Below are 27,355 nucleotides of genomic sequence, written 5' to 3'. Positions count from 1 at the left end.
ACTCACCTTAGCTCTGTCATACTTCCTTTTTTTTAATGCTGTGCAATCTCTGACTTCCTTTGTCAACCACTGTGGCCCCTTTCCCCCCTTTGAATCCTTCCTTCTCCGGGGGATGGACTGATTTTGCACCTTGTGCATTATTCCCAAGAATACCTGCCATTGCTGTTCCACTGCCTTTTCTGCTAGGATATCCATCCATTTAACTTTGGCCAGCTCCTCCCTCATGGCTCCATAGTCTCCTTTGTTCAACTGCAACACTAACACCTCCGATCTGCCCTTATCCCAGATAAAAACTTATCATATTATGGTCACTACCTCCTAATGGCTCCTTTATTTCAAGATCGCTTATCAAATCCTGTTCATTACACAACACTAAATCCAAATAGCCTTGTCCCTGGTCAGCTCTCGTACAAGCTGTTCCAAGAATGCATCCCTTAGGCACTCTACAAACTCCCTATCCTGGGGTCCTGCACCAACCTGATTCTCCCAGTTCACCTGCATGTTGAAATCCCCCATAACTACTGCGACATTACCTTTGCCACATGCCAATGTTAACTCCCTATTCAACTTGCACCCAATATCCATGCCACTATTTGGTGGCCTGTAGACAACATCCATTAGGGTCTTTTTGCCCTTACTGTTCTTCAGTTCTATCCACACAGACTCTGCTTCTCCTGATCCTATGTCCGCCCTTGCAATCTGAATCTCATTCCTCACCAACAGGGTCACCCCACCCCCTCTGCCCACATTTCTGTCCCTATGATAGCATGTATACCCTTGTACATTCATTTCCCAGGTCTGATCTCCCTGCAGCCATGTCTCCATTATCTCAACAACTTCATAGTTACCCATTCGCACCTGAGCTTCAAGCTCATCTGCCTTATTTCTGACACTTCGTGCATTCAGATATAGAATTTTTATCCCATTTCTTCTCTCTCTGTTTAAATCACTGCCTATTGTGCTTAACCCAGCTCCCCAAACTCCCATTGGGCTATAAGCCCCTTGAATTTTGTTGTCCTTCCTAAATTTACTTATTCTTTCTGCACATTTAACTCCATGTTCCGTCAAACCATCCCTCTGTACGTGTGTCCTCCTTATCACTTGTTCCACCTCACCTTTCTCTACTACACACTTAATATTCCGGAACCGTGTAGTCCCCACCTGTCCTTTATTCTTCATCTCACTATCTTCTCTCGCACTCTGGATCCCTGCCCCCTGCAAATTTAGTTTAAACCCCCCCCCCCCCCCCACGAGAAGCACTAGCAAACTTTCCTGCAAGAATGTTAGTACCGCTCCAGTTCAGGTGTAAACCGTCCCGTCAGAACAGATCCCACCTTCCCTGGAACAAAGCCCAATTATCTAAAAACCTGAAGCCCTCCCTCCTGCACCATCCTCTCAGCTCCGTATTAATCTGTATAATCCTTCTGTTCCTTGCCTCATTTGCACATGGCACAGGTAGCAATCCTGAGATTGTTACCCTGGAGGTCCTGCCCTTCAGCTTCTAGAAAGGTTACTAGACAGACAGACAGACATACTTTATTGATTCCAAGGGAAATTGGGTTTTGTTACAGTTGCACTAACCAAGAATAGTGTAGAAATATAGCAATATAAAATCATAAATAATTAAATAATAATAAGTTAATCATGCCAAGTGGAAATAAGTCCAGGACCAGCCTATTGGCTCAGGGTGTCTGACACTCTGAGGGAGGAGTTGTAAAGTTTGATGGCCTCAGGCAGGAATGACTTCCTATGACGCTCAGTGTTGCATCTCTGTGGAATGAGTCTCTGACTGAATGTACTCCTGTGCCTAACCAGTACATTATGGAATGGATGGGAGACTTTGTCCATGATGGCATGCAACTTGGACAGCATCCTCTTTTCAGACACCACTGTCAGAGAGTCCAGTTCCACCCCCACAACATCACTGGCCTTACGAATGAGTTTGTTGATTCTGTTGGTGTCTGCTACCCTCAGCCTGCTGCCCCAGCACACAACAGCAAACATGATAGCTCTGGCCACCACAGCCTCGTAGAACATCCTCAGATGTCCAGCAGATGTTAAAGGACCTCAGTCTCCTCAGGAAATAGAGGTGGCTCTGACCCTTCTTGTAGACAGCCTCAGTGTTCTTTGAACAGTCCAGTTTATTGTCAATTTGTACCCCCAGGTATTTGTAATCCTCGACGATGTCCACACTGACCCCTTGGATGGAAACAGGGGTCACTGGTGCCTTAGCCCTCCTCAGGTCCACCACCAGCTCCTTACTCTTTTTCACATTAAGCTGCAGATGATTCTGCTCACACCATGTGACTACAGCTAAAATGTACAGTTACAGCCATTGGTTCTTCAGTAAGCAGCGTTGTTTTGCTCTTTTTTGGACTACTTATTTATTTATTTGCTAATTATATAGATACTTCTGTTTCTAATTTACAGTGTAATTTATACATTGGGCTGTACTGCTACCATTTCACACATTCCGTGCCAGCATGCCCACAAAGCTCGGCAGAGCACCAGAGAACACTACAAATAACACTTTCCTCTCTTCCATCCACGCAAGCACTCACACATTCCTCCAAACCTAGGCCAGGCCATCTTCTTCGGCTTCCAGCCTCTGTCAGGCTCGCATTCGCAAACATCGCACCTTTGACCTCTCTGAAATACTCCAACACCCCCCAATCAGGCACCAACAATCAATCCACAGTCAAAGTCACTTAGATCACATTATTCCCTCATTCTGATGTTGGGTCTGAAAAATATCCGAACCTCTTGACCATGCCCGCATGCTTTCATGCACTGAGTTGCTGCCGCATGATTGGCTGATTAGAAATTTGCATTAACGAGCAAGTGTTCAGGCGTACCTAATAAAATGGCCACTGAGTCTACAACAGTGCCATATGCTTATGACACTAATATAGGTTGTTTGAGCATTTGAGCTCATGTTGGTAAAGAAAGGTCACCTTCCACCTCCAGGCCTGCAGCTGTGCAGGACGCAACCTACGTCCTTTTCAGTTGCAGTTTAGGGTTTCTGCCTTAACCATTTATTAACTTATTTATGTCTGTATGCATGTATGTATTTATTTAGTGATACAGTGCTGAATAGGCCCTTCCAGCCAATGAGTTGCACCGCCTAGTAGCCACCAACTTAACCCTGGCCTAATCACGGGACAATTTACACTGGCCAATTAACCTACCAACCTGTATGTCTTTGGACTGTGGGAGGAAACCAGAGCCCCCGGAAAAACAACCACAGATTTCTTGGACAGGACATACAAACTTGCCAGGATTGAACTCTAGACTCCATCATCCTGAGCTGTAATAGCTTCACGCTAACCGCAATGCTACCACGTTGCCCACCCCCCCCCCCCCCCAGCACAAGAGCCAGTCCCCAATACCCTGCCAGTCAGGGGTTCCCAACCTTTTTTATGCCATGGGCCCCTACCATTAACCAAGGGACCTGTAGACTCCAGCTTAGGAAATAGGTTTAAAACTAAGATTTAAGAACACCAAAAAAAATTAATGGACTGAGGAGTAGAGTAGAACAAAGGGATCAGGGACTACAGATCTACAATTCTTTGAAAGTGTACATAGGGTCACAGAGAAATCTTTTGGCTCATTGGTTTGCATAAATCAGGGTATTCAGTACAAGATTTGGGATTTTATATTGTAGTTGTAAAAGAAAATGGTGAGGTCAAATTTGGGGTATTCTGTACACTTCTGGTCACGTACCTACAGGAAAGATAGCAGTAAGATTCAAGGAGTACAGAGAAAATCTGTAAGGATGCTGCCAGGACTTGAGGGAAAGTTTGAATAGGTTAGGGCTTTATTCCCTGGGACATTGGAGAATGAGGTGAGATTTGATATAGATACGTTAAATGCAAGCAGGCTTTTTCTGCTGAGGTTGGGTGAGAAAAGAACTAAAGGATATAGGTTAAGGGTGAAAGGTGAAATACTTAAACTGAACCAGAGAGGGAACGCGTTAAATTCAGAGGGTGGTACGAGTCTGGAACTAGATGTCTGCAGTAGTGGACGTGGATTTGATTACAACATTTAAAATAGAGGTTTGGATAAGTACATAGAACATAGAATAGTACAGCACAATACAGGCCCTTCAGCCCACAATGTTGTGCCGACCCTTAAACCCTGCCTCCCATAGAACCCCCCACCTTAAATTCCTCCATATATCTGTCTAGTAGTCTCTTAAATTTCACTAGTGTATCTGCCTCCACCACTGACTCAGGCAGTGCATTCCACGCACCAACCACTCTCTGAGTAAAAAACCTTCCTCTAATATCCCCCTTGAACTTCCCACCCCTTACCTTAAAGCCACTTCCTCTTGTATTGAGCAGTGGTGCCCTGGGAGGGGGGTAGTATGGATCGATGGGACGAGGCAGAGTAACAGTCCAGCACAGACTAGATGGGCTGAAGGGCCTTTTTCTGTGCTGTAGTGCTCTGTGACTATGACTAAAAAGTATGTGTATCACCAAATGACCATGTTTTTTCTGGAAACATTTATTATGCTAATAATAGTAGAGTTATTTCTGAAACAATTACTTTAACATTCAGTGTAAAGTACTTCGGTTTCCATGGCAGCACACAGGGAGGGGAGTGCGGTGGGTGGACAGAGGCTGCTTCATCCCACATCAAGTCCCTTCACCCAGTGTGTGCTTGTCAAACAGGTATTCACCCATTCCGCTGGCGCGGCCCGCAGTCAGCCCCTTCAGGCTTGTCACGTGATCTCCCAGCTTCTTCATGAATTCCACATTGCTGTTCAAGAAGTTGGTCTCGAGGAAGCTGCACAGCTGAAAAATAAAATTTTAAACGGCTTTTCACTTCCACGTGACAAAATCAATCTGACAGAGTCTGGGGGGGGGGGGGGGTGGTGACTAGTATCTGTGACGTTTAGTGGAACAGTATGGTGCATATGGGTCAGGTGAACAAAATAAGCAGAGGAAGGTCACTCAGTTTATTTGTAGTTATTTTAGGATACCGCGCAGAATAGGCCTTTCTGGCCCTTTGAGCCACACCGCACAGCAACCTCTGACAACCCCGACATAATCACGGGACAACTTACAACGACCCATTAACCTACTCTGTACTGTGGAAGAAAACCAGAGCACCTAGAGAGGCTGTTGTATCCAGAGATACTGGCCATGTGACAGATGCACTGCCACCTGGCTGGTTGGAGGACACACCACATGCCAATCAACATTTGGTCCCTCCCAACTAATCAATGCACATCTAAATCATTGTCACCTTAATTGGATTATCTCACCCAGCCCCATGCTATAAAAGGTGAGACATGCGCCTGGCTTGGTCTCTCTTACAGACCACCTCATTGAAGGTAAGTGCATTGATTTATGTTTGGGAAGGTCTATCATTTGTCCTGGTAAGGGAGCCGAAGCTATCCGAGGTCAAGGGGGATAGCTGTTGTAGTGCTTTTCCCTTGTTCTTTGTATGTGTAACCGTACCCTGTCCCCACACCGCTTCCTGTGTATTGTAGTTGCTTGTGTTGACCCGACTTCCCCTTGTAAATGAATTCCTTATTATTAAAACTGCGTGTCCAGGCCTCTACTGTTGAGACTCAAAGAACCAGTTATTTCATCGCATTCCACAGAGAGGGCGTACAGAGACTCCTTACAGAGGACACCGGGATTGGACTCTGAACTCCGGTGCCCCAAGCCATGTGTTAAATATCTATCTACCTCCTAAACAAAACCATTTGAAGTCTTAGCTTCCACCACTCTGGGAGAAGTGAGTTCCAAGAAATCACATCCTCATGGGGAAATTTTCAGTTCATCTCTGCTTGAAATGGGTTTCCACTTATTTTTAGATATTAACCCACCACACACAAGTTCTAAAGTTCAACTTTAAATTTAAGTGTCATTTGACCATACATGAATGTGGCCAAGCAAAACAGTATTTCTGCGATGAGTGCTCTGTCAGGCAGTTGCTTGGGGTGAACCTTCACACAGGCCCTTGCATCTTTCTCTACACTCTCTTCACAAACCCCCAGTCTGCTAAGAGGAGAGCCACTATCTCTCCCCCGCTACAGTCCCACAGTGGGAGTGATGCTCCAGGCAAGCAGGGAAGATCTGACTGGGAGGGCCAGGTGTTGGTGCCTGTTGGTGAGGCCTGGCAGCGAGGCATTCTGCCAGATGGTGTTCCCTCTGTTCAGGGAACCTACCTATATGTATAGAATCCTCCTCCTGCAGTGGCTGTCCACCGCCTTATGGCCAGGTGGTTTTTAGATCAACACACGAATATCCTGTGAACAGATGGATATGGATCATGTGCAGGCAGATGTGACTAGTTTGATTTGGTATGACTAGACTGATGGTCCAGCTTGTTCTTCCATCGAGCAAACACTGGAGAGTAGCACCGAGTGTGCACCATCTGGCTGTCTTCTCCCCTGGGCGACCCTGTGGCCTCAGCCTTGGCCGAATCCTCACCACAGCCAAGGGAATGCAACACCCTAGGTGTCGATCTGGCCAATGAATCAGTGAATGGAGCTAAATACCTGTTAAATCCAGCTTTCACCTAACCTTCCATTATTAATTCTCCAGACTTGTTTTCTATAGATCTGATGCTTACTCTAGTAACTTTTTTTTCAACCTTCAAAAGAATTAGGCCATTCAGCCAATCAAGTCTGCTCTGCCATTCCATCATGGCTGATTTATTATCCCTCTCAACCCCATTCTCCTCCTTCTCCCTGTAACCTTTGACACCCTGACTAATCAAGAACCTATCAACCTATGCTTTAAGTACACGCCATGACTTGTGTTCACATCCGCCTATGGCAATGAATTCCAGAGATTTACCACCCTCTGCTAAAGAAATTCCTCCTCATCTCTATTTCAAAGGGGTGTCCTTGTATTCTGAGGTTGTGGTAAAGATGTAATTTACTCTTTTTTTCTTGTGCCCAAGAATCCTGATCTCTCATGTGGATGGCAACCTGGCTGCACCAATAATTCCTAGGATTTCCTTTCTTCCTACATCATTGATGATGGCAGACAGCTGCTGGTGTAGTGGCATTAGCACTGGACTTCAAGGTGAATGGACCCAGGTTCGAATCTGGCTGGCTCCTTGCACGCTTTCCATCCATTCATCTAGAAACTCATCGTTGTAAAAAAAAATGGTAAAAAAAAATGCCACCCGATGCACCACAGGGATCAAAACAACAATCATTGACCAGGCTCTCCACTGCCAGGGAGACCCCTCCATAGGGCACAGATACCTGAGGATCCTCCTTATTGGACGCCGTCTGGTGCAGGTCAAGGAGAGACTTGTTGATGTTCCTCTGTAGGTCGAGAGCATCCTGTGTGGCTTCCAGCCCATTCCTCCACTTGCTCTTGGCCGGATTCTGTGTGAGTAAGTGGCAAAATCCAGGATTACACCTCAGACTGGCCTGTCCCCTTTGTTTTTTGCAGGCAAATCCCCAATTAAGATAGACCTGTATGTTTGTTTATTGTGATACAGTGCAGAATAGGTCCTCCTGGCCCTTTGTGTTGCACTGCTCAGTAACCCCGGATTTAACCCTTGCCTGATCATGGGACAATTTACACTGACCAATTAATCTTCTGACAGGTGCATCTTTGGACTATGGGAGGAAACCAGAGCACCTGGAGGAAACCCACGTATTCCATGGAGTCCTTAGAGATAACATTGGAATTGAACGTTATGCTACCATGAGGTCCTGTACTGCAGTATCACGATCTAGGGAGCTCCTTGCCTTTCACTACCTCCATTCAATCCTTGGATCTTCATGACACTGCAGGTACATCTACTTTGCTTTAGGGAAGGCTTGCTGAGGAAGGCTGGATCATGCTTCCTCTTCCAAGAGTCCCTTGGGTTCCTGCTATAAAGTGGTCACTGAGTGTATGGTTCTTCTGCTGTAGCCCATCCACTTCAAGGTTCGACGTGTTATGCTACACACCACAGCTGAAAAACGTGATTGAGTTACTACTGCCTTCCTGTCAGATTGAACCAGCCTGGCCATTCTCCTCTGAATCCCTCTCATCAACGAGGTGTTTTCCCCCACAGAATTGCCGGTCACTGGATTTTCTTATGTTTTTCACACCACTCTCTGTAAACTCTAGAGACTGTTGTGTGTGAAAATCCTGGGAGATCAGGAGCTTATGAGATACTTATAGAGCACCACAGCTCAGAAACAGGCCCTTCAGCCCATCTAGTCCCAGCTGGACTGCACCCTCCATACCTCAAACCATCTATGTACTTGTCCAAACTTCTCTTAATTGTTGCAATTGGAACCACATACTCCGCTTCCACTGGCAGCCCATTTCACACTTGCACCATCCTCTGAATGAAGAAGTTGCTCCTCAGGTTCCCCTTAGATATTTCACCCTTCACCTTTAACCTCTTCTTGTAATCTCACCCAACTTTAGTGTAGCCTCCAACCTGATGGCATAAGTATTGATTTCTCCTTCCAGTAAACAAATTGCCCCCAGCACGCTTCCTCTATTCCCCACTCTGACCTTTTATCTCTTCTCACCTGCCTATCACTTCCCCCTGGGTCCCCTCCTCCTCCCCTTTCCCCCATAGTCCACTCTCCTCTCCTATCAGATTCCTTCTTCCCCCGTCCTTAACCTTTCCCCCACACCTGGCTTCACCTATCACCTTCCAGCTAGCCTCCTTCCCCTCACCCCCCCCACCTTTATATTCTGGCATCTCCCCCCTTCCATCTTGGTCCTGATGGGTCTCAGCCCGAAATGTCAGCTATCTTCATTTCCATAGACGCTGCCTAACTTGCTGAGGCTTTGTGTGTGTGTGCGCTGCTCTGGATTTCCAGCGTCAGTGTCTTGTGAATTCAGTGGAAAGAGCCTGCTTTCGTTGTGTTTGAGATGTTTAAAAAGAAGATGGATAATATTAAAAATAGAATTAACAGAACAGTTGAGCCCTGGGGCAGCTACAACATGATCAAATTGAAGGCAGGGATGTACTGAGGGGCCAGGTGAGCTTTCCAGCTCCATTGTGTCCTTGCAGTGCTTGAGTACATCCAAGATCTGGAGAAACTATACTTGGATCACAGATGGACCAGAGTGTTCTGGGGACAATGGAACTCAGGCCAAGAACAGACCAGCCATTATCTTACTGAAACTATATTTGGACCACTGGGGTTGGGGGGAATGGAGAATTGTGGGGACCAGGCAGGAAAATGGAATTCAGCCCAAGTTCAGATCGGGCCAAGGTCAGTTCAGGTCGAGACTGGATCAGACATTCTCTCACTGAAGCATAGAGCAGACTCCCGAAGCTGGTTGGCAACTCCTGTTTGTTACATTTTTTCTGTTCACATCCTAACAATGTTAATTTAGGACGGGTAGAAGTTCTAACTATGTCCCATTCTAACTATTCAAGAAGCAATGGACTCAGATTTAAAACACTGGGTAAAAAGTTTTATTGAGGGTATGAAGGACGTCCTTTTGCCCCCGAGTGTCAGAGATCCGTTGTGCAGCTAAGTTGGAGTGTTACATTCCGAATAGAGCTGGCCTTCATCAAACAGACACTTGTGAAGAGGGTGGGGATACATGGAAAAATTGAGAATAGGATTAACCAAGTTGCTCCATTAAGAGCTAGCACTGGCATGATGACTGAATGGACTCCCTCCATGCAACGACAAATCTAGGTAACTATAAAAGAGGTTTGGTGTTACATTTAGTTTGAGCCTGGGGAGATATTTTGTCTATAAGACATAGAAGAAGAATTAAGCCCTTCGACCGATTGCGTCTACTCCTCCATTCGAATATGACTGATTTATTTTCCCTCTCAACCTCATTCTCCAGCCTTTTTCCCTGTAATCTTTGACACCCTTATTAATAAGTATCTATCAAACTCCGTTTTAAATAGATCCAGTGACACTTTTGTGACATTAAAGAAAAGTTGAGTTTGAATGCTAAAACAGAGATGTGACAGTAGTGTGACTCAATTACAGCTTGGGACGTCGGAGCTTGGAATTCAATTCTGACGTTGCCTGTAAAGAGTTGGTACATCCTCCCCGATTCACGTGGGTTTCCTCTGGGTGCTCCAGTTACCTCCCACATTCCAAAGACGTGCTGGCTAGTAGGTTAAATTGTCCTGCGATTAGACTAGTGTTAAACAGGTCGGTTGCTGGGCAGTGGGGTTAGTTAGGCCGGAAGGGCCTGTCCCACACCGCATCTCTAAAACAGAAATAAAATCCCAGAAGAAGTGGGCGTGTGGACACCCTCGGGTCAGGGAAGGGCGAGTTTGTGACTGCCCGCCGCGCTCACCTCGATACTCTGCAGCTGGAGTTGCCCACCCCGTAGCTTCTGGTACTCGATGAGTTTCTCCGCCTGCTGGCGCTCGGCCTCCGACATCTCATGGAAAAACTTTGCAAAGTTCTCCAGCGCGACATCATCCTGTTCGAAATAGAAGGACTACAAAACAAAATCAATAATCCTGTTGAAGATCTACGGGCTCTTTGAAGCTGAACAATGAGAATTAATAGATCTAGGAACAGTGCCTGCCTGCTGGTGGTGCTCTTTTCATATCAACATAAAATTAATTCATAATTTAAAAATTATTTACTGGAATAAACCATTTAATACCAGGCTAATCAAAATCAGCTCAACCTCTCATCAGAGGTCTGCAGCCTCTCTCACAGTGGGACATGCATATACTGACACACAGACACATGAATACACCTGGGCACACTAAAGCACGTACACAGGCAGTACCAGAATCAGGTTTATTATCGCTGACAAACGGCACAAAATTTGTGTTTTGTGGCAGCAGTACAGGGCAATGCATCTATAAATTACAGTGCAAAGAAAGGAGCCTTATAGGCTCATCAGGCAGGTGCTTATGCCAGTTTCTGTGACGTGAAGTGACTAAGACTCCCCCCACCCCCCCAGATAGGACGCCAATCTATTGTGAGGTTAACCCTCAGCAATTTTCCAGTACCCATTTTCAGCTGGGTGGACTGGAGCAGTGTGTGGCTAAGTACCTTGCCCAAGGACACAGCACGCTGCCTTGGCTGGGGCTTGAACTCACAACCTTCAGTTGGCTAGTCCAATGCCTTAACCACCTGGCCATGTTGAGTGTAGGTCTTCAGAGGTTACCAGAGGTTGACGACTGAAGCCGGCGATTCTGTAGGAGGGGTCTCGATGTCTATGAGTCCGCGTGTCTGGGGCCAAATACTCTGGAGGTGGCACTTATTGGTGGGTTGGAGAGGTGTGTGTGTGTGTCTGTCCCCTTTTTTTTGTATTGTTCTTGTTTGGATGTACGTGTGATAAATAAATGAATCAATCTGAATATAGACACGTATAATGACACACACATATATCAATACAAAGGTACATTTGCAAGCGTGCACTCAGGCACATATGGGCACCCATGCCCACGCATAGAAGCAGGCACACGTTCATGGGTTTAAGATGGCGCTGCTGAAGGTTCTCAAAGCAAGAAATACAACTAATTGCTCTATTAATACAATTTTTCTGTAAAAGAAATTATGGTAACCAGTCACCGCAAACAATGAAGGGGCAAGCGGAGGTGAGGCTGACTCGGAGTTTGAAGCATGCAGGTGTGAGTGAGGTTGATGCATGTTCGAGGAGAAGTCGGAGCAAGGTCGAGATGGAGTCAGGGCACGCGAAGCGGAGGAGTTTCGGAGCCCATCTACCTAAACAGGCTTGATCGGTCTAAGGTCGGTATGGGCTGGATGGTGGTGATGGGGTCCAGGCCCAGAGTGTATCAATACAACAGGGCCTGGGTCTTCAAGGAATGAACCAATGTTTGTATGTTTTAAATGTGAGGCCAGATGGATTGCAAAGGCAGGATCTGCAGACCAGAGGTGAGGGTTGGGCTGGTTCCTCTCACTGCTCCGCTCCTGTTCGGACTTCATGCCGGTGGGCTGAGTGACATTTGGCTCTGCTGTGTGATGAACTGAGGCTGAGGCCCTGGGCCTGCTCAGGCTGCTCTGGGCTTCGTGTCAATGGACTCGTTTCCATTCTGAATGCTGTGTGATTGCTTTTATTGCCTGCACGATTTGTGTGTTTTTCTTTCTCTCTCTCTCCCTGCACATTGGGTGTTTGTTGCATTTTTTAAAATGGATTCTTTCATGTTTCTCATTTTGTGGCTGCCTTTAGGGAGATGAATCTCAAGGTTGTATTGTTACGTACCCCATAACTGGGTGTCTTACCAGCAAAGATAGAAGTGTCCGTTGGAGTCTGGTACTATTTTCAAAACAGTGTTTGTTAGTAAAATATACAAATCAATATCAACAATGCAAATATACAGATAATACACATTAGCAATACTAAACCTAGAAGTGTGGGTATAATAACAATCAATAATAAACAAGCTCTATCGATGTCTAGGGGATAATGAATTATCATGGGAAAGTATAAAGTTCAGTTCATACAGGCTGAGGTAGTTGTTGGTCGATGTGTTGTAATTGTTAGAGAGAGAGAGAGAGCAAACAGTAACAGCTATTGTCTTGCAAACCTTCCTTTACGATCTTGATCCATCGATGGGTTCAGGTATGACCCCTCTGTCCTTTAGCTAGACTGTTCTTCTATGGTGGACTCGTCACCCAGGCAAGAGTGGACACACACACACACACAAGCCCCCACTGGCTTCGCTATAAACACTGAATTAAGATTGACCGATCCTTCATTCGGTCTCCGATGCCCCACATCTTTCTCGTGGGTTCCAACACTTAAACAGTGCTCACTAGTGTGTCTCTTGGTGCGTCTGAGGGGTGTCTCCCCAGACCTCACTTTTATCCCTACTCACGGGGTCTCAGGTGTCAATCAGTTTTGAATGGCTTAGCCCATCAAACCAGCCCACTCCGGCTGTCCACTGAGGAATTTTAATAAACAGAATAATACCAAGTAAACAATCCTTCTCCGGAGCCATAAGTCTTACAGCAGTCATAATATGGTCTCTCTCCCCTGGTGTTATCTCGCCCTTGTCTGAAGCAAATGTTCCAGTCCCAGAAGTTTCTGTTCCATCTGTCTCTCTCATTAGCAGCCTGGCAACAGTAACGGTTTGTAATTCTTCCAGGGGAGGGGGACATGGGCAACCTTGCATAGGTTGCCCATGTCCCCCATCAGAGCTGTTCATCCTTCGTAATACCCCCATCCTTCTAGGAATTTTCACCAAAGGGGAAAATTAACTAGTACAGTGTTTTACAGGATTACAGAGTTTAGCAAAAATACAGAAGTGGTTTTAACTACAAAGCAATACAGATATACCTTCACTTAGCATCTAGATAAACAGTCAGCGATTACATTGTTACTTCCTTTAATACGTTGTATCTGAATATCAAACTCTTGTAGCATCAAACTCCAATTTAATAACCACCTATTTTATTCCTTTTCGTCAGCAAAAAAAAACTAAAGGGTTGTGACCTTAGCTTAAGTGTATATTACAAAATGTGAACTAATACATGTGTGGTTATAATATAGTACATTACAAAAGTTTGTGCAAATACTAATCTCTATTTTACTTTTAAATTTAACATTCAATCTTCCATGATGTTTTTATCTTCCACATGCTTTGTCAAAATCCCTCAAAACCAGATCCCGTTATTCAACGTAGCATTTTTGTCAACCTTTGCCCCTTTTCCATTTAACTCTCACATAGTTAGCTTGCTCACCAGTGTGGAATAGGCCTTCACATACTCCTTTCATAGGAGTTATTTTATCACCAATGTTTCCAAACTCAGCCCATTTTCTGAACTTCCACACAATTCTTTATTTTTGAGCAAGTCATTAATTTTATCTTCAAGACCCTTCATTCTATTAGTTTTCAGTTCAACATCTGCAAGTGATCCCTCTTTGTCAAAACAACACTTTTGATTCTGTCCCCCCAAATCACCTCCTTTAATAACATTAGCAAGTTGTTTATCTTTACATTCCAAAACAAACTGTAATTGATTCACAGGCACCTTGTTAACAAGCCATTGTTCCTTCAGCATGGTTACTGCTTCTAAAACCAATTCAACTTTAAATTTTCTTTATTCAATTTAGGAACAACACCTTTCCCTTCTCCTTCAATAATATTCACATCACCACCTTTCATCTCCTCACTAACTTTTAACACAAACAACTGAGAATTCTCACTTTCCACTGGTACCAAGGTATAACCCTTTCTTCACTGAACCAAGTCCATTTGACCCAGAAGGACTGCATTCCTTTTCAACTAAATCAGATACCTCAGACTTATACCTCAGTTTCAATACTAGGTTCAGTACCCTGTGCATCCACACCCTGAACACACTCAAACGGGACATCTACCTCTTCCAGGCTTTCCATACCAGCCCCTTTTTCAAATTCTAAGTTCCCCTGATCCTCCCAGTTACTCTTTAGGCAACTCCCATCCAGAGTAAACTCAACCTTGCAGGTTAAAACAACTTCATCTGCTAACCCAGCAGACTCCTTCAAGGTAATGGCACCCTTTTCATCTAGGACTGCCGCTATATCATTATTGGGAACATATTTAAATTTTTTAACTTCAAACTGCCTTATCTGTTTCTCATCTTTACTCTGTGCCTCTATAAATTCCCTCTTGGTTAAGGATAGGTCTACCTCTTCTCCTTTACTCTTTCACCTCCCTATTCTCTGCTTTACCATCCCCTAACCCCTCTTGGTACAGGGTCGGTAAAAACGTCTCAGCCAAATCAACACTGGACTCATTTAAACTGTCCTCTTTCTCAGCCGCCTTTCTCAACATGCTGCGAATGATTGCGCATGCGGGATAGATCTTAGAATCCAGGGGTGTGTCCTCAGCACTCACAGGCTTGCTTATTAATTTCACTGCTGAACACACGTCACCACCTGCTAAATCATTACCAAGAAGGACGTCCACGCTGTCTCTTGGTAATTCTGACTGCACCCTTACTTCGACTGGTCCAGATACCAGGTCACATTTTAAGATGATCCCAAGCAAAGGCACAGCTTCTGTCCCTTTTCCTATACCTCTTAAAACTACCTCTCCAGTCTCAGGACCAAAATCTAGCACCTTACTTAGGATTAATGACTGATCAGCCCTAGCATCTCTCCAGATTCTCACTGGAACTGGGGTCTCTCCTTCTTTCACAGACACCGTCCCTTCTGAAATAAATTGCTCACACCCCTCTCGTACTCTATCTACCTTTGCCTTCCTTGTCGATTTGCTGATTGACTCAATACACCCTGTAGGGACTGCCGTTTTCCCTTTTCCTGTCTCCTTCTTCGGAGCAAAACACTTAGATGCAATATGACCAACCTTTCCACAATTATAACAAGTCAAGCCAGGAACTTTCCTGCCAGCCTGCTTGTCCTCCCCCTTACCTTTACCACTAGCTCCCGGCTTATTCTCTACCTTAGCCAGTGGGCTTTCCCTACCATCCCTACTGCCTTTCTGATTACTCTTATTTGAGAAAAACTTTGTCTTGTGGGTTAGGACATATTCATCTGCGAACCTGGCAAATTCTCATATAGACGTATTTGGCTTTTCGTTCAGATACATCTGGATATTATCCAAAACACAATCTTTAAATTCCTCAATCAGAATTAACTCTCTGAAACAATGGAAATCCTCCTCCACCTTTTCTGCAGCACACCAACGATCCAAGAGCACACCCTTCTCATAGGCAAATTCTGCATACGTCTGATTCCACAGTTTCTTTAAATCTCTGAAGTTTTGTCTATATGCCTCAGGTGCCAACTCATAGGCCCGAAGAATAGCCTCTTTTACTTCCTCATAATCCACAGACTCGTCCATGGACAATGCCACATATGCCCGTTGAGCCTTCCCTTTTAATGCACTTTGTAACAATGCCACCCACTGATCTCTGGGCCACTTCTGATTCACTGCCACCTTTTCAAAATGCAAGAAGTAACTATCAACATCTGTCTCCTCGAACGGAGGTACTAACCTAAACTCCCTACTAACATTAAACTTCTCCTCTTGGTCTGCCCCTTGGATTCTTCCCTGTTTCTTTAACTTCTCCATGACCAGCTCATGCTGCCTCTGTTTCTCTTTCTCCTTTAGCTGGAGCTCATACTCCCTTTTCTTCTGCTCCGCGTCCAACCTTAATTTTTCCAACTCTAACTGAACCATCCCAACAACTGGTTTCTTTTCCAGATCCAATACCCCAGCTGAAAACACATCCTTGTACATATAATACTGGGCTATGGCCCTCTGTATTTCCCACTTTTTCATTGACGACTTCACCTCTGGGAGATTTAAACCTTTCGCAATATTCACCGTCCATCTTTTTAGCATTCTCTAGCACCTTCAAAGTCGAGTTTTCTATAAATTAATCTATATCCATCTTTTCTGGTTTCCTGTCTGGTTACCCACACAACCAGATCAAATTCTGGACTTATAGCCAGATTCACTGGGCCCCCAAATTGATATCAAATCCCGGACGAGCCCCCAATTTATTATGTACACCGTAACTGGGTGTCTTACCAGCAAAGATAGAAGTGTCCGTTGGAGTCTATTTTCAAAACAGTGTTTATTAGTAAAATATACAAATTAATATCAACAATGCAAATATACAGATAATACACATTAGCAATACTAAACCTAGAAGTGTGGGTATAATAATAATCAATAAACAAGCTCTATCGATGTCTAGGGGAAAATGAATTATCATGGGAAAGTATAAAGTTCAGTTCATACAGGCTGAGGTAGTTGTTCGATGTGTTGTAATTGTTGGAGAGAGAGAGCGAGTAAACAGTAACAGCTATTGTCTTGCAAACCTTCCTTTACTTTCTTGATCCGTCGATGTGTTGTTGTGGCCATTCAGGTATGACCCCTCTGTCCTTTAGCTAGACTGTTCTTCTATAGTGGACTCATCACCCAGGCAAGGGTGGACACACACACAAGCCCCCACCGGCCTCGCTATAAACACTGAGTTAAAATTGACTGATCCTTTGTTCAGCCTCCGATGCCCCACACTTTTCTCGTGGGTTCCAACACTTAAACAGTGCTCACTAGTGTGTCTCTTGGTGAGTCTCCTGGTGTGTCTGAGGGGTGTCTCCCCAGATCTCACTCTTATCCCTAATCACGGGGTCTCAGGTGTCAATCAGTTTTGAATGGCTTAGCCCATCAAACCAGCCCACTCCGGCTGTCTACTGAGGAATTTTAATAAGCAGAATAGTACAAATTAAACAATCCTTCTCCAGAGCTATAAGTCTTACAGGAGTCATAATATGGTCTCTCTCCCCCGGTGTTATCTCGCCCTTGTCTGAAGCAAATGTTCCAGTCCCAGTATGTTTTTGTTCCATTTCTTTCTCTCTCATTAGCAGTGTGGCAACAGTAATGGTTTGTAATTCTCCCAAGGGAGGGGGACATAGGCAACCTTGCACCCTTCTGCCCATCAGAGCTGTTCATCCTTTGTAACAGTATACTAAGTGCACTTTGAACTTTGGACATGCACATTCAGGAAGACCACATGGGCACATTTACATGCATGCACAATGTACCCACATGTGCACCTATACCTAAGCTCATGCATGCCCACCCTAAAGGCTGTGCTGTACGTGCTTTAGTGTGCCCAGATGTATTCATGTGTCTGTGTCTCAGTATGTGTGTGTCCCACTGTGAGAGAGGCTGCAGACCTCTGATGAGAGGTTGAGCTGATTTTGTAAGATGTCTCCTCCAGTTGAATAGCCTGGTATTAGATGGTTTATACTTGTGTGTCAGATCTATGCCGTGGGTACCGCGTACTCTACGCTGTACCTATGCCGTAGAATGATGTGCACCTCCCCAAAAAAGTAACTCGCGCGTCATGGTGACGCAGACTGCAACAACTGTGATTGGTCCGCTTGGTAGCCTCGCATTTCCTCCTTTGCATTTCTGGTTGCTTCTTCTCCACCGTGTCTGTACACTGATGTGAAATAGATGAACCAAATCGTCAAATCTCCCTGCCGACATGCGAAGATGTTTGAAATGCATTTCCTCATCCACGTCTCTCATGAAGAACCTCAACACGGTGGCGTAGAAACCCCACCGCCAACTAGCATTTTGGCGCACACCTACGCATGCTCACTACGGCGTAAAGCCTATGCAAAAGTGAAAATCAGGCCTAAGGCATGGCCCATAGCACAAGTATAAATCAGCCTTTAGGCATACACAAATGCACACAACAGTCCACATGTAAGAAAAAGCTAAAAGTTTAACTTTGAAAAGGAGTTCCGGTGTTTCACTGAGAGAATAGAAACAGAGCAACACACGATACTTGAGGAACTCGGCAAGTCAGGCAGCATCTATGGAGGGTCAACATTTTGGGCCGAGATCCTTCAGTCAGTTTACGTCGGGGTTACTGAAAACCTGAAGCAAGGAGGATTTAAAATGAAGAAATGAGGGAGTGCACTGAAGCGACTGAATCTGATCCTTGGACGACGATTTAAGTGCTGGGCCAAATTGGAAAGGTTGGGAGCAGGCCAAATTGAGGCCCTGGAACACATTGAAGCAATTGAACGCAATGTTTGGACAATGATTTAGCACCCATGGGCCAGATTGAAAACGTCAGGGTGTCAGGGCCCAAGGTGAGGGATGGGCCAGTCTAGCTTGCTGCTCAGCTCTGTGCTGAACTGAGGGTCCGTGGACAAACTCTCTTTGTGAATTTTAGTTTAGAACATTCCTTGCTGTGTTTATTGCTTGCATTATTTGATTTTTTTTCTCTGCACATCAGGTGTTTGTTAGTTTTTTATTAATTGGGTTCTTTTGGATTTCTTTGTTTCATGGCTGTCTGTTAGGAGATGAATCTCAAGGTTATACGATGTATACATGTTTGATAAATGTACTTGGAACTTTGACTTCCAGAGAGGCCAGTGAGATGCACAGGGTCTGGTGACAGAGGGCTGAGGCAGAACAGTCTTTCTGTGAACAGAACAAGTCTTATTGAACAGGAGGGCTTCTAGTATTTACAATTGACCTGGGTCGTGTGCAGCCCATTTGTATAGAACAAAGTTTCCAGGACACTGTCCCATTGAACAATCCTGGGACAGCGAGGCATCACAGTTTAGATAGAGAATAAAACTCCCTCCACGTTCCCCTAGAGCACACAGCACAGACCACTGTTTTGTCCCCTTCGCCATTGTGTCAGTATCTGCTAGGGCAGAATGGATAGAAGATAAAACTCCATCTTAAAATCATTTACTTTCCCAAGCAATAAGTCTGATCATCACCTCCACCATTACTTTATTTCTCACCAGTCACTTTATGGCCATAGAGTCAATCTATGTACATAACATCTTATTTATTTATATTTATTGTGGGGGTTTTTTTGCTCTTTTTTGCACACTATTACTCCCTTCAGGGAGGAGGCTACGTAGCATCCATGCCAAGACCACCAGATTCAAAAGCAGTTAAGACCAGAAGACAGAAGGCATAGAAGGAGAATGAGGCCATTTGGCCCATCAAGTCTGCACCACCATTTCATCATAGCTGATTTATTATCCCTCTCAACTGCCTTTCTCCTGCATTCTCCCTGTAACCTTTGATCCCCTTACAAATCAAAGAACGTATCAACCCCTTGACCTCCTCAACTGTCTGTGGCAATGAATTCCACAGACTCACCACTCTCTGGCTAAAGAAATTCCCTCTCGTCTAAAAGGAAGTCCTTCTATTCTGAAGTTGTGTCCCCTGGTCCTAGACTCCCCCACTATAGGAAACATCCTCTCCACATCCACTCTATCTGTGTCCTCTGGTCCTAGACTCCCCCACTACAGGAAACATCCTCTCCACATCCACTCTATATAGACCTTTCACTATTTGGTAGAGTTGAATGAAATCCTCCTCCTCATTCTTCTAAATTCTAGGTGGTACAGGCCCAGTGCACTCCTCATACATTAACCCTTTCATTCCCAGGATCATTCTCATAAATTACTTCTGGGCTCTCTCCAATGTGAACACTTCCTTAAGAATTACATATTCCCGAAGCAAGGAAGATGTCCAGTTAGATACAGAAAGAATCTCCTTCTACATTGTCCCATCACACACCCCAAGAACAGGAACAGCATGGGCTAGATGAAGAGTGAAGCTACACCGATACTGACCTGGTGGATGTGATGGAAGATTTAAACCTGCTAAACCTGAGACCATTCTCAGACAAATAGCTATTCATTATGTAATGTTGTAAGCAATCTGTAGACTCAGAGTCTGGATTGCCTGGTTGGACTGGTTTGAACCAGTCAGAATTAAAAAGAAAATGACATGAGGCTGAGAGCAGAGACACAGAACACATTTGGTTGTAACCCTGGACCAGAGCCAGTAAGGTCAGGTGACCTTGAACCAATGGGACGGAAACTCATCATTTGAACTGATGAGGAGCACTGTAACAGTCAGGAGCTTCAAATGCAAAGGAGCAGCAACTCTCCGGAGACAAACTATCGCACAGACATGTGACGTTATATTGGGACCACGAGGAGTGCAGACTCCTTTTTCGGGTGTTACCTTTTCTACTCTTTGACTGTCCATGAAGGGTCAGAGAAACTTAGTAGGTGTGCACACAGGTACTTGGTTGTGTAAGTTGAAATGCCTTTTGTGTGAGATCCTAGAGTGCAGAGCCACACCTCTGCACTTCAAAATCCTCTGAGACTCTGGATGAGTCATGGTTGCACACCATGTTGACCAAGTTCCTTACCTGAGCTATTCCCATTTGCCTGCTCTTGGTGCATCTCCCAATGAACCTTTCCTATCAAGGTACCTATCCAAGTACCTTTCAAATGTCATTGTACCCACCCCTACCACCTCCCCTAGCAGCTCGTTCCAACCTCTGTCTGAAAAGATGCCTCAAAAAGGCAGCATCCATGAATAAGTACCCCATCACCCAGAACCCCTCTTCTCATTACTATCATCAGACCAAGGTGCAGGAGCCTGAAGGATACATACTCAATCTTTCAGGAACAGCTTCTTCCCCCCGCCATCAGATTTCTGAAAGGACAATGATCTCACGAACACTACCTTAGTATTTTTTCCTCTCTTTTTGCATTACTTATTTAATTTAATTTTCTTTTTTATATATATTTATTGTAATTTATAGTTTAAATTGTTATGAATTGCAATGTACTGCTGCCTCAAAACAACAAAATTCACAACACATGCTGATGATTGTTTCTGATTCTGAAAATATTGGTCCACAAGTCCCCTTCAAATATTTTCCATCTCAATTTAAATCTGCGCCCTCTAGTTTTAGACTCCCCTACCCTGGGGAAAGGACTGTGGACATTCATCTTATCTATGACCCTCATACTTCTATAAACCTCTATTATACTTTGGGCAGTGGTTAGCATAACACTTTACAGCACCAGCAATCAGAAGATCGAGGTTCAATTCCCGCCTCTGCCTGTAAGAAATGTTTTTATGCTTTCCCTGTGATGGTGTGGGTTTCCTCCAGGTGCTCTAGTTTCCTCCCACATTCCAAAACAAAGACATAGTGTCGGGTTTGTATGTTGTGGGCATGCTATGTGGCATCCAGAAGCATGCCAACATTTGTTGGCTGCCCCTCGTACATCGCAAACACTGATGCAACCACCTCATTTCGCTGTATGATTCTCGGTCTACATATGGCAAATAAAGATAATCTTTAAAACTATCAGTCTTCAGCCTTCGACCTCAAATCCTTCTGGATCATTTTTGCATCCTTTCCAGTTTAATGACAGCCTCCTAACAAGATTTGATGCTCCAAAGTAGCTTTGATTCAGGCCAGCCTTGAAGTTTTAATTTTTTTAATTATCTATCTATTTATTGATTAATTAATTGAGATCCAGTGCAGAATAGGTACTTCCAGCCCTTTAAGCCCCACTGCCCAGCAATCCCTGATTTAATCCTAACCTAATCACTGGACAATTCACAATGATTGAATAACCAATTCATTGGTATGTCCTTGGACTGTGGGAGGAAACCAGAGCACCCGGAGGACACCCATGGGGTTACAGGGAGAGCACGCAAACTCCTTACAAGGAGTGGTGGGAATTGAACCCAAGTCATTGATTCTGCAAATTGCAGTGCGCCACTAAGAAGAAGCAGCCAGATGTGCCAAAGCAATATCCCAAGCCAAGCAAGGCTGCTGGATGAGGTGGGAGGGTGTTGAGAGCAGGAAAATCACATGGAGTGACCTGTGGAGCATGGAGTCAAACAGATTGAGCTCCATCATCAGAGCAACATATGATGTCCTGCCCTCTCCTACAAACCTAAATCTTTGGTTGGGAGAGGACTGGCCTGTCCTCTGTGTGCAGTTCCGGCGTCCCTCAAGCACATCTTGGTTAGTTGCAAGAACAGCCTGCAGATACACCTGGAGACACAACCAAGTGCTGAGGTGTTTGGCAGCTGAGCTTGAGCATAAAAGAGTAACCACCAACTCCAGGCCTCTCAATGCCCAGACAACGGTCCCACAATTACCATCCTTCATCCCGGAAGGAGAGAAAACGGGGGCTAACCCCTTGCCTCACGACTCATGCCCACTGAATGCAGCCAGGGACTGGGAAGTGCGTGTCGATTTAGGCCAGAAACTTACCTTCCCAACCTGCGGCCTGACCTGGTCCTTTGGTCCAACTCCTGTCTTTATCACAGAGCTGACAGTCCCCTGGGAGGATGCTGTGGATGAGGCTTACGAACGGAAAAGACTGTGATATGCCAACCTTGCATTGAAGCAGAGCAGCGAGTCTGGAATGTAAAAGAGCGCCCAGTTGAGGTGGGGTGCAGGGGCTTTGTAGCCAGTTCCACCGTAAGGCTGCTGAGGGAAGTAGGAGTCAGAGGGCAGGCCCATAGGAAGGCAATCAAAGCACTTGCTAATGCCGCCGAGATGCGCAGTCACTGGCTGTGGCTGAAAAGTAGGGATGCTGTCTGGGCTGCCAAGTGACCATCATGTGACTAACCATGTGACACACACCCAGGACTGATCAGCCTGTGGTGGGCCTGCCTCGGGTGAGGGTGTCTTGTGATAAAAGGCCAAAACACCCAGTGATGTCGAGGTACACAACTGAAGATGTGTTGTAATGGTAGTAACATCACCTAGAGGTCATCTTTAAGAACTACTTCCACTCAAGTCGAGTGCAGTGCAGAAACTTTAGGGATTGTAACAGCCAGTCCTATTAATCAAACAAAATATTTATTTAAAGATACCCAGCCCTGAGATACCAGGCAAGCTAATTTGATTCCAAACAGTTGGTTTATAAATCTTTACAGAATGTCTCTCTGGTGCTTTCTGCTCTCTCTCCTCTCCGTTCCCTTTTCCCAACAAGATTCTACTCTGTTAGTCCTGATGAAGGGTCTCAGCCCGAAACATCAATAGTGCTTCTCCAGTGCTGCCTGGCCTGCTGTGTTCCACCAGCATTTTATGTGTGTTCTACTCTCCCTTCCTTTTTTTCCCCCAACAATGATTCCCCTCTCCCTTCCCTTTCCCCAACAATGATTCCCCTCTCCCTTCCCTTTCCCCAACAATGATTCCCCTCTCCCTTCCCTTTCCCCAACAATGATTCCCCTCTCCCTTCCCCTTTTCCCAACCATGATTCCCCTCTCCCTTCCCCTTTTCGCAACCATGATTCCCCTTTTCCCAACCATGATTCCCCTCTCCCAATCCCCTTCCCACTCTCAGTCCACAATAGAAACCCATATCAGAATCAGGTTTATTATCACTCAACATATGTCATGAAATTTGTTTTTTGTTGCAGCAGCAGTACCGAGTGACACATAAAATTGTGCAAAAGTCTTTGACACCCTAGCTATATATATTGTATATGCCCAAGACTTTTGTACAGATCTGTATATAGATACAAATAAGCAGGATAAATAGTTCAAAAAGAGAATAAAAATATCAAGGTAGTGTTCATGAGTTGGTTCTTTGTTTAAAACTTTGACAGTGGAGGGGAAGAATTCCCATTTCCTAAGAATTGCATCTTTTTTTGCAATTGGTAGATGGTTTAGAGGGGAGGTGAGGATAATGGAGGGCTGGAACTCATTGTCTGGTGGAGGCAGAAACCCTCCAGACACTGAAACAAGGCTGTTTATTTAATATTGATTGGAAGGTGGGATGAGGCTAGGTAGTTATATTTATTGAGTAACACAAGTCACAGTGGAGATATGAGAGATCGCAGATGCTGGAACCTGCTGCAACAGAAATAAAACAAGAACTGCCGGAGGAGATAAGAGAGTCAGGAAGTATCTGTGGCAGGTAGTGGCCAGGTGATGTTTTGGGTCGAGGCCCACTGAGCAACAAACTAAAGGTGAGAGGGACTCGGCATGTCAGACTGCATCTGCGGGAGAAAATGGACAGTTGATACTATGAGGCAACAGCCTTCATCGGGACAGTACGGATCTACACACAATGGGCTGAATGATCCCCAGTATCCTTGGTACTGTTAAAGCCCACTCAGGTCACTGATGGGCATCTGAGATGTGAATCTATCAATCCCCTTCTAGGTCTGGTTTAGACAGCTGTGCGGAGGGAATTGTCTGTAGACGTCCTCCCCTCCAGCCCTGGCTGTTTCCCACAGTTTCTGCTGGGAACGTCACTTTAAGGTCAATTTTACTTATTTTGAGAGTCAGAGGTGAGCTTTCTGCAGTGTGTTAAATACCATTCTAGATTCGTCTAAATCGGGACCAGTCTAGGACGTAATAGGTTGGTGGAATTCCCAAAATCCAGAGTCCTATGCTATTATCCTGCAGGACAGCCAATATCAGACTGAGTTAAGGAAAATTTTGCTGGGCTATGGTGAGGGGCTATTGCTCTTGCATTAGAGCTAGTATGGACTCAATGGGCCAAACTGCCTCCTTCTGTACTGTAAGTTTTCTTTGATTCTGAACACTGGATGTCACTATCCACACCAGACTGTCAGCCAATTTTCTGCATTATCTATTACTCCTGATCCACAACAGTTGGTTAAGCTGTTACTGAAACAGCCCAGACAAGCACTTGGTACGAATACTTTGTCATTCAATTTGACATACGTTGACACTGAAAAACCTTCACTTAGTACCCAACTTCTAGCAGAATTACATTTATCCATACAGAATATAGAAATTCTGTTGAAAGAAATCTGTAAATTAGCAGAGTAACACACGCAAAATGCTGGAGGAACTCAACAGGTCAGGAAGCATCTGTAGAGAGAAATAGACAGTTGATGTTTTGGGCTGAGACCCTTCATCGGGACAGTGAAGGGTTTCACCTGGAATGTCGACTGCTTGTTCCTCCACTGATACTGCCTGACCTGTTGAGTCCCTCCAAGTGTGTGTGAGTGTGTGTGAGACACTCTGGACTTCCAGCATCTGTAGAATGGCTTGCATTTGTAAATTCACAACAAATTTTTACGACAGGCAATCACAAAACCATCAAGCCATCACTGGAAAACTTCACACTGTAAGATGAAACCATAGACAGGTTCTGCTTTGCAAGATCGTTCTCATGTTAAATACAAAAGATGATTTCTTTACCATAGCAAGGTACACGTAGGAAGTGTAGTACTTGAGGCCGATGAGTTGGTTGATGGACACCTCGCACTCCCGGTGCAGGTTCTGTCTCACCTGCGACTGCATCTGACAAGGAACACACTCTGCCAGTTCGCCGTGCTCTGCTGCTGCCTGCAATTGATCGAGTTTGGCCGGGGCAGCAGTCAGTTCAGGAGGTGCTGGGTTTATCACGCACCACCCACACATGGCGAGGACAGGGTGTGAGAGATCTGGCTTCTGCAGATTTCCAGCCCCAGGAGTCACAGATTGAGGGATACAGCAGGGAAACAGACCCTTCAGCCCATCAAGTCTGTCTTGACCCATATAAGGATTACTCTTTAGTAATAATGATCAGAGAGGCATGGAAAGAATCTGTATTTACCAACAAATACCTTTATTATCTCAACTAAAAGCCACAGGAATTTACACAACCAAGTACCTGTGTGCACACCTACTAAGTTTGACCCTTCATGGACAGTCAAAGAGTAGAAAAGGTAACATCCGGAAAAGGAGTCTGTGCTTCCCGTGGTCCCAATATAATGTCACGTGTCTGTGCGATAGTTTGTCTCCGGAGAGTTGCTGCTCCTTTGCATTTGAAGCTCCTGACTGTTAGTGCTCCTCATCAGTTCAAATGATGAGTTTCCGTCCTGTTGGCTCAAGCTCACCTGACCTTCTTACTGGCTCTGGCCCAGGGATACAACCAAATGTGTTGTGTCTCTGCTCTCAGCCTCGCGCCATTGTTCTTTTCAATTCTGACTGGTTCAAACCAGTCTGACCAGGCAATCCAGACTCTAAGGCTACAGATTGCTTACAACTTTACATAATGAATAGCTATTTGTCTGAGTGATGCACCTTCAATAACTCTGAGACATGAGGTGAGATATAGGCTTTTATTGGCTGGAAGAAAGAACCAGCAGCAATTGACCACCATACTACATCCTGGAGACTGAGGGCAGGGCCCAGGCTCCAATCGCCTTTATACCAGGGTCTGTGGGAGGAGCCACAGGAGCAGTCAGCGGGGGGGAGGGCGTGTCCAGACAGGTATATGTAGTTCACCACACTGAGAATGATCTGATTGAAACATATAAGATTATTAAGGGATTGGACACGCTGGAGGCAGGAAGCATGTTCCTACTGATGGGTGAGTCCAGAAGTAGAGGCCACAGTTTAAGAATAAGGGGTAGGCCATTTAGAACAGATGCGGAAAAACTTTTTCACCCAGAGAGTGGTGGATATGTGGAATGCTCTACCCCAGAAGGCAGTGGAGGCCAAGTTTCTGGATGCATTCAAGAGAGAGTTAGATAGAGGTCTTATAGATAGCAGGGTCAAGGGATATGGGGAGAGGGCAGGAATGGGGTACTGATTGTGTATGATCAGCCATGATCACAGCGAATGGCGGTGCTGGCTAGAAGGGCCAAATGGCCTACTCCTGCACCTACAGTCTATTGTCTCAGGTTTAGCAGGTCATTAGCTGAAATTACTTGTGTCCGCATTCAATTGCTCTGATTAAGTTATCCCGGAGCAGGAGTCAGCTCGTCAAACTGTTCACCAAACGGTGGCTGCAAAGGTCATCTCACAAAATGGCTGCTTCCGTCTCTCCATTCTTTCTGGCCATCAACACTAATCCTACACCAATTCCATTTTTTATTCTCCCTCTACTATTCACCCTCACACTAAGCATAATTTACTCATGGCCAATTAAGACCGTAAGAAAAAGGAGCAGAATTAGGCTAATTGAGTATGTGCTGCCATTCGATCATGTCTGGTTTGGTTTCCCTCGCAAGCCCATTCTCCTGCCTTCTCCCCATAACCTTTGATGCCCCATGAGACCATAAGACATAGAAGCAGAATTAGGCTCTTCAGCTCATTGGGTCTACTCCACCATTCAATCATGGCTGACTTACTTCCCCTCTCAACCCAACTAACTTCCTGAGCCTTT

The 27,355-nt window shown here is 45.1% G+C and overlaps 1 protein-coding gene across 1 annotated transcript; it reads right to left on the bottom strand.

Moving 5' to 3' along the window:
* Positions 1–4,499: 4,499 nt before the first annotated feature.
* Positions 4,500–25,574, bottom strand: LOC132382919 (ferritin, lower subunit-like). Its single transcript, XM_059953482.1, has 4 exons — positions 25,402–25,574; positions 10,260–10,406; positions 7,232–7,357; positions 4,500–4,796 (listed from the first exon to the last, which is right to left on the bottom strand). The coding sequence occupies exons 1-4, from the start codon at positions 25,501–25,503 to the stop codon at positions 4,638–4,640; spliced, it is 534 nt and encodes a 177-aa protein (XP_059809465.1). The 5' UTR covers positions 25,504–25,574; the 3' UTR covers positions 4,500–4,637.
* Positions 25,575–27,355: the final 1,781 nt, after the last annotated feature.

Source organism: Hypanus sabinus, chromosome 29, assembly GCF_030144855.1.
Source record: "Hypanus sabinus isolate sHypSab1 chromosome 29, sHypSab1.hap1, whole genome shotgun sequence".
Lineage (NCBI taxonomy): Eukaryota > Metazoa > Chordata > Chondrichthyes > Myliobatiformes > Dasyatidae > Hypanus > Hypanus sabinus.
This window is presented reverse-complemented; position numbering and strand designations above follow the sequence as displayed.